This window comes from Myotis lucifugus, unplaced genomic scaffold, assembly GCF_000147115.1.
Source record: "Myotis lucifugus unplaced genomic scaffold, Myoluc2.0 scaffold_141, whole genome shotgun sequence".
Lineage (NCBI taxonomy): Eukaryota > Metazoa > Chordata > Mammalia > Chiroptera > Vespertilionidae > Myotis > Myotis lucifugus.
In genome coordinates this window covers 210,104-218,152 of record NW_005871189.1, presented here as the reverse complement: position 1 = coordinate 218,152, position 8,049 = coordinate 210,104, and the positions used below count along the sequence as shown (strand labels likewise).

Sequence of the window (8,049 nt, the reverse complement as noted above, 5' to 3'; positions counted from 1 at the left end):
TCTCCCCCCTTCCCCCCCGCCCATTGACCCTCTTCACACACCCCCATACCTACCACACTATTGTTTGTGTCCATGGATTATGCATATATGCATATAAGTTATTTGGTTAATTTCTTCCCATGCCACCACCCACCCCCTTTCCCGCTGAGATTTGACAGTCTGTTCCATGCTTCCATGTCTCTGGACCTATTTTGTTCATCAGGTTATTTTGTTCATTAGATTCCACATATAACGAGATCATGTGGTATTTGTCCTTCTCTGACTGGCTTACCAGTACTGTACAGTTTTGATTACTTTGTTAAAGTTGGAAATCAGGAATTGTGATGCCTCTAACTTTGTTATTCTTTCTCAAAATTGCTTAGTCTATCTGGACTCTTGTATTTCCCTATAAATTTTAGAATTGTTTTTTCTATTTCTGTGAAAAATGCCTTTGGCATCTTGATAGGGATTACATCGACTCTGTAGCTCACTTTGGGTAGTATGGGCATTTTAACATTAATTCTTCCAATCCATGAACACAGGATGTCTTTTCATTTACCTGTATCTTCAGTTTCCTTCATCAATGTCTTGCCCATTGCACTTAATCTTCACAATGAGGTTGATATTGACAAATGGGGAAACTGAGGCTCACACAGCTTGTAAGAAGTGGAATCAAGATTCAAGCCTCAGACCCCTGTTGTTCCTTCCACTAGACCAGTGGTTCTCAACCTTCTGGCCCTTTAAATACAGTTCCTCGTGCTGTGACACAACCATAAAATTATTTTCGTTGCTACTTCATAACTGTAATGTTGCTACTGTTATGAATCGTAATGTAAATATCTGATATGCAGGATGGTCTTAGGCGACCCCTGTGAAAGGGTCGTTCGACCGCCAAAGGGGTCTCGACCCACAGGTTGAGAACCGCTGCACTAGACTGAGCTGTGCAGGCCTGCCGGGCAGTGCACCATGTGTCCTGCTGGCCGGGCACGGCACCACCTCCAGAAGCAGGGGGATGGCCCACCTGTCCTTTCTGCCTTACAGATGGACGACGAGGATTCCATCCTGCCACGGAAGCTTCAGGTGGCCCTGGAACACATTCTGGAGCAGAGAAATGACCTGGCCAGTGACCAGGATGAAGGGCCCCCTGACTGCAAGCACGGTAAGTGTTCAGCCCCTCCAGACTGCATCTCCCTCCATCGTTAGTCAGGGAGCAAATGGGCAATGGCCAAGCACTCCACTTGACATTGAGTTAAGTAAGAAAATAGGCAAGAGAGGGATGCAAGGAGAAAAACTGGGTGCTCAAACTTCTCATCTGGATCTCATTTTAACAATGAACTGGGAAAAGTTCTCTCACTTCCCCCATTTGGCCCTAAAATATCTGTTTAAAGGAGGGAAAGAGCCCTGACCAAGAGTATGTACCTGGGTTGCAGGTTTAATTCCGGGCCCCTGTCAGGGTGCGTGCGGGAGGCAATCAATCACATCGATGTTTCTCTCTCTCTCTCTCTCTCTCTCTCTCTCTCTCTCTCTCTCTCTTCACTCTACCTAAAAAAAAAAAATCTATGGAAAATATATGCTCTGGTGAGGATTAACAACAACAAAAAATAAGGAAAATAAAAATAATAAAAGGGAGGGAAAGAAATAATTTAATACCTTTGGGTAACCTTTTTATGGATCAGTAGGATTTTTCCTCGAGAGAACTAGAAGTTGCTTGTATTACCAGTTGGCTTGTCTCAGAGGCTCTGACCCTCACCCGCTGGCCCTTCCTCTTGCTCAGGCCCCGAGTCCAGCCCCTTGAACCAGGTGGTGTCTGAAGCCTTTGTCCGCTTCTTCGTGGAGATCGTGGGCCATTACTCCTTGTTCCTGACGGTGGGCGACCGTGAGGAGAGGACCCTGCAGCGAGAGGCCTTCCGCAAAGCCGTCTCCTCCAAGAGCCTGCGCCGCTTCCTGGAGGTTTTCATGGAGACCCAGATGTTCCGGGGCTTCATCCAGGAGCGAGAGCTGCGTCGACAGGATGCCAAAGGTCAGAGGGCATCTTCCCTGCATCTTCCCTGAGACAGATGGAGGTGCCCGGGCAGACGGGAGCAGCTCTCAGCCACCTCTGGAGAATGTTCACTTTTGCACGTCTGAGCTTCTGAATCTACCCTGACACCTGTCTCCTCAGACAGCTCTTCCCCCCACTAGCCTGTCCCAGAGCACTTTCCGGGTTCTGGTGACAGTTCTCCATTTGTTCCATTCTTTCCAACTCGAGGAAACTCTCGTGGACACCCTTCCTTCCTCTCTCTCTGTGGTTCCTTTGTCCTTTCCCACAGGCCTCCTCTCGTCCCTTCTGCCCCCTTTTCCTGCCCCTTTCCACCGTGGAGCAGGCAGGAGCCACCTGGGATGGGATAGAGGAGAGAATGGCCCACAGCCTCTGCTGAGCCTGCCTGGCTGGGAGCTTGTGGGTCATCCATTCTCCTCCCTCACTCTCTCTCTTCTTGGAGTTCATCTCTCCTACCTTCTCCTTGTCCCTGTCAGCTGGGTTCCATCACACTTCCTGGGCTGGAGGAGGGGGAGGGGGAGGGGTGAGAAAAGAGGATAACCGGTGACTGGGATTCCTGTCTCTTTCTTATGTCATCTTAAGCCCTTTTGGGGATCTGACAACTGGAAATGTTGGGAAAGGCTGTCACAGATGGGAGTTAGACCTGAGTAGGGGCGAGGTGCTCACCACCGAGGAGTGGCCGAGCAGCAGCCAGGGAGGGTCCCAGGGGAGCTGCTGGCCCACGCCTCGGTGTCCTCTGGTGCTGTGATGGCACAGACTGAGTTAAGGAACGAAACCATTCCCAGAGCTCCTTGCAAAGTAAAGACAGAGGCTGCCACACTTCCGGCAGTCTGATGAGTGGTATCTGAAGAGACAAAAAGTTGATCTGATGAAGGGACCTGTTAAAGAGAAGGCCTGCTGGGTACACATACTGGTAGGTACCTGTTCACAGACCATGATTTGATAGAGAGGTCCAGACGGCAAAGCTTAAAAGCAGTACGGAAGGAGCCCACTGTCCACGAGGACCAGAGAGAAATGAAGACAGTACCTGAGGCTCAGATCCGGCTGAGCACTGAGGGCCCTGAGAGGTGGCCTGCCCAGCCTTCCTGAGGTCACAGGTGGCAAACAGATTCATTCCCAGGAGGCCACACCACGTGGCCAGGGACCCTCTTAATGGGAGAACACGAGGAAAAGGGAAACTCCAGGAGTTCCTGAGAGCCATGACCATCTGGTTCATCTTGAAACCGTGTGCCTGGCACAGTGGAGACACTTGGAAGGTGTTTGTTGAGTAAAAATAGGATTTCGTGTGGGAGCTGGCTTTACAGCTTTCCAAAGACAGTTATTGCACAAAGTTGGGCAATTATAGGGGTCATAAAAACTCTTATAAACCTATGATTCAGAGCATGTTTATAGGAGCAGCTCATCTCAGAAGCAAGTTCCTCTTTTCTGTGGCAGTAAAGAAACGGGTATGGTTAGAAGTGCCCAGAGAGGGAACTATACTGACTGGGGTATCTCTTGTCAACAGGTCTGTTTGAGGTCCGAGCCCAGGAGTACCTGGAGACACTCCCCAGTGGAGAGCACAGTGGTGTCAACAAGTTCCTGAAGGGACTAGGTAAGGCCAAGGGTCTCGGTCCCCATCACCCGCCTCTGGTCCGTGGCTCCTGGCCAGTTCCTCCACTGGAGCCGGCTCCGAAATAACACAGAGCTCCCTGGCCTGTGCTGGGCAGGCTAAGTCGGCATTGTAGCCTCCTGTTCCAGTCTGACTCCAAAGTATAAACAGAGGACACAGAGGCCCCTCCCTGCTCTCCTGGCTCCTGGGCTGTCTCACTACCTTCGGTCACTGTCATCTCCCTCACTCCTGAGTCTTCTGGGCACTGAGCTTAGGAAGCAGGGTGAGCGGAAGCAGGCAGGGTGTCTGGCAGCACAGAGCTGGCCCAGCCTCCCAGTGCCCTGCGAAGTGGAAATGTAAAAGTGAGAGGACTCCGGCTCACTCAGGAACAAGGCCCTGCTGGGAAAAGGATGAAGAGGAAATCACCAAAGAGGAAGGAGGCCCTGGCTGGGTGGTTGGAGCGTCGTCCCGATAGCCACAAAAGAGGAACAGGGCGCAGGCCCCAGTGAGGAGGAGCTGTGCGGTGAGGACCACACGGGCACCTGTGGCGGGGCCTGCTTGTCCCTCACAGGGTGGACAGATGGCCACTTGGGGAGGGACTTCCCACTCACCGCACTGCTGGGAGTTTCCTCACGTGGCTCCTCGGGGACCCGTTACGTTCAGAGATTCCAACTTACCATTTCAGAAGCAGTGTCTGCAGCTCTTCCTTGAGTCCGAGGAAGATCCCTTTTCCTTGGGGAGGTGCAGAGGCTGCGAGGCACAGAGTGAGGCTCCCTCCTGGCTGGCGCGGGAGGCACGGTTGGCCACACTGCAGCTGGGAAGAAAGGGGAAGAGTTAACTCAACCTCCTTTCTCTCCTGGTGAAATGCTCCCATTTTCTTTTTTTAGGCAATAAAATGAAGTTTCTCCACAAGAAATAACCCTCAGCCTGGACTCGAAGGAAAAGTTCCTCCCAGAGCAACCACGTGTTTAAAGACAGTCCTGGTGGCCTTTCTGAAACGTCGTCCCCGGTCATCCCAGCTCTGCTGGGTCAAGGCCAGGGTGGATTCTGGCCGCTACTGGGTTGTCCCCAGGCCCTGGGGTCCCAGAGCTGCCCAGCAGGTGCTGCTGCTTCAGAACACCCCGGAAAGGGGACCTGAGACCAGGCCTGTCGCCGACATTCAGATGGATTGTTTTGGTTGCTGGTTTTGGGATTTTTAATTTTTTTAAATCTTAGATATTAAAAAAAAAGAAAAATGTTTGGGCTTTCTTTTTATTATGCCAGGGCTAAGAAAACTATCCTGCCCTGTGTCATCTTTCCCTGGCTCACCCTGCCTGGCATTCCTCCTCTAGGCCAAAATGGGGACAAATGCGGGTGTTAGGGAGATGCTGTAGTGACCCCTACAGACGCTGGACTCAGAGGTTCAGGGCAGAGCCCTCGGAGAAAGGATTGGCCCTTCTGTGGAGGAGTCGGATCTGGGCTCCAAGGATTTTGACTTCCCTGGAGAAGCTGCATCCAGAGTGGCCAGTGATGCCACCTGGTGGCCGAGGCCATTGCTGTTGGGCCTCCCAACTCCTCTCCCAAAGGGGCCTGACTTCTGGGCCGCCCGCCTCTTCTCTTTTCTCTTAGAAGCCTTAGCACTGTCCACTGCCCAAGCCGAGCCGTCCATGACTTTTGAGGTACACACAAAAAGAGGAAATCGTAAGATCTATTAATAAAACGTTCTTAGGGTCCCAAAGTTTATGATCATAAAGTATCATGGAGCACACCCTATAACACATAAAGCCACGGCTTTGACCCTACTCCCATTTATACTGTATGAAATAGTCCCATCTCATTGTAGGGACCCAGATCAGCAGAGACGAAATGGTGGGTGGATAAATGGAGGGACGTTTGTAAAGGAGAGCGAGCATCAAAGTTTGGAGACAGCTTCGTAAGACTTGTGAGGCCATCAAGGCAGCTTGCCCTCCTACAGAGGACCCAGCGGGGTGGGCAGCACAGGCAAGTTCTCAAAGCAGGCCTTGGCACCACCGCGGCCACCCGCCGCCCGCCCGCCACTGCGCACCCTCCAGTGCATCCCCTCTGGATGGCACCAGCAACCACGACTGAACACACAAAAGATGTGCTCTCATCATGGCAATGGCCCTGGCCTATGCTGCCTGGCGAGGCCCTTAGCCTTTAGGGCGCTGGGAGCAAGAGGCCTTCTGAGGAAAGAAAACAAGAAAAAAAAGGAGGAGGTTGACTTCTCATTCCACATTAAGGATTCTTACCTGGAGTCATGGACCATCTCTCCAAATTATATCCAAGATTTGGTGTGCCCATTCATTTTCCAGGGGAGAGGATGCATGGCTTATATCAGATTCATAAAAGGTTCCCAGGAGCCCCAAACTGATAGGAGCCAGGCTGTGCATAACAATTAACCTGGGTAGGTGTGTGCTCTGGGGTTTGGGGGGAAGACTGAATGAGAATCTCTGAGTGTGGGGGCTCAGGAATTGTACAAGCTCCTCAGATTAGTTAACTTTATTAATACCAATATTCTGCCCAGAGATGATCATTTTTAATATTTTGGAATATACTTTCTTTTCTAACTTATTTTATATTATATTGTTTACTTAACACCGCCAAGTGAATAAACATACCTTTTATCAATATTTCTAATGGCTGTATATTCTATTTTATAGATCCACTAAAAGTTATTTTACCAATCCTCTACTCGTATGCGTGCAGGCTATTTCCAGTTTTTAATATAAAGGGCATTGAAAAAAGCATCTTTGTACAAGTATCTCGGCACATTTGCTCTATTTTCGTTTTAATGTTTGCCTGGAGTAGATTATCCATCTAGAAAATGCCCAGGTCATGAGCATACAGGCTGACCTTCACAAATGACCACGTCTGTGTGACCAACGCCCAGGCCAGGAAGCCGACCATCACGGACCCCAGGAGCCCCTCCTGCCGCCTTCCCGACGTCCCTCCCATCTACTCTGCGGATGTTTAAACTAAACCAACTAACAAATGGTCTACAACTTGCTAAGTGGGAAGGTAGGCTGGGGAGGGTCAGAAGCAAGAGAAAGGGGTAGAGTTGTGATTCCTGCCCACAGTCTAGGGCAGATTCTCGATGGGTGATGCTGTGTGGGTTGAAGAGCAGAGCATGGGTGCCCTAGATCAGGTCACCATCTGTCCAAGAACCAAGACCTCCAATTCCATCAAAGCATACATTTTCCATGAAGAATGTGTTGTGTTTAGAAGCACTTGTTACTGTGCTTCAATTCACGGTGAAGCACAAGGTCATGAAAAATAGTTGGAGCAGGATTGCCGGGTGGGTTTCACTGATATGGAATATCGGAGACATGGGTGGACGAGGGAAGCGGTGGTGAGGGCAAGTACAGCTGGCAGATCTTGGTAGGAGGCCGCAGGTAGCGAGAGTGATGGGGAAGAGGAAGAATGAATTCTCAGAAATTAACACAAAAACTTCTTCCTATTCATAAGAATAATGGTATCAGCTGCCATTTATGGGCACTTTTTACCCATCACGGTGTTGAGTTCCTCACGTGTGTTATTTGAACACTGGAAGGTAAGCTGGAGGGACTGTGTCCATCAAGGTCCCTGCTGAGTTTCCAGAGCCTAAAGCCAGTGCCTGGCGCTTACCAAATGTTTGCTAACCAAAGAAACAGGTCCCACAGCAGGACTAAGAGTTACTCTCTCTGTCGCAGGCAGCAGGCTCATTAGACATGGATGCAGAGCCCACAAAGCCAAAGGCGTCAACCTTGCTGACTGAGAGCCGTTCCCAGCATCTCTGACACTTTGTCTCAGCACTAGGCACCTACCTAAGAGACCACAGTAACAATCAGAAGGTTGCTGGTGAGTGTGAAGTCAGAGCAAAGGGCACTGGAGAATCTGGAGGGGCATCCCAGAGGGGCGGGGAGCAGGACAGACTTCACTGTCCCCCAGAGGGCCTGTGTCTGGGTAGTGCTGGATAACCCGCTGACTTCTTGGTCCTTGGCATCCCTCCACCCCATTTCTTTATCTTTTTATTTTCTATGAGTGAAATTCACATAATTTTTTTAATTTATTGATTTGAGAGAGAGAAGTATCTATTCGTTGTTGCATTTATTTATTCATTCGTTGGTTAATTCCTGCATGTGCCCTGATGGAGGATTGAACCTGCAACCTTGGCATATCAGGACAACACTGAAACCAGCAGAGCTACCTGGCCACAGCTCACATAATTCTAAAGTGGACAATTCAGTGGCATTTAGTGCATTCACACTGTTGTGCAACCACTAAAAACACTGTCATCGCCCTAAAAAGAAAACTCATAGCCATCAACAGTTACGCTCATCCCTCCTCCCTCCAGCCCCTGGCAACCACCAATCTGCTTCTATCTCTATAGATATACCTATTTTGGGTATTTCATAATATGTCTGGCTTCTTTCACTCAGCATAGTGTTTCAAGGTTCATCCACAC

At 50.0% G+C, this 8,049-nt stretch overlaps 1 protein-coding gene across 1 annotated transcript in view; it reads left to right on the top strand.

Moving 5' to 3' along the window:
• Positions 1-6,235, top strand: part of DENND2A (DENN domain containing 2A) — a 108,394-nt gene extending 102,159 nt beyond the window's left edge. The window contains exons 21-24 of the mRNA XM_014460822.2: positions 1,021-1,138; positions 1,754-1,999; positions 3,522-3,608; positions 4,493-6,235. Of these exons, the coding sequence (XP_014316308.2) occupies positions 1,021-1,138; positions 1,754-1,999; positions 3,522-3,608; positions 4,493-4,524 (483 nt within the window). The 3' untranslated portion in view covers positions 4,525-6,235. The remainder of the gene's footprint in view (positions 1-1,020; positions 1,139-1,753; positions 2,000-3,521; positions 3,609-4,492) is intronic.
• The last annotated feature ends 1,814 nt before the right edge of the window (positions 6,236-8,049 follow it).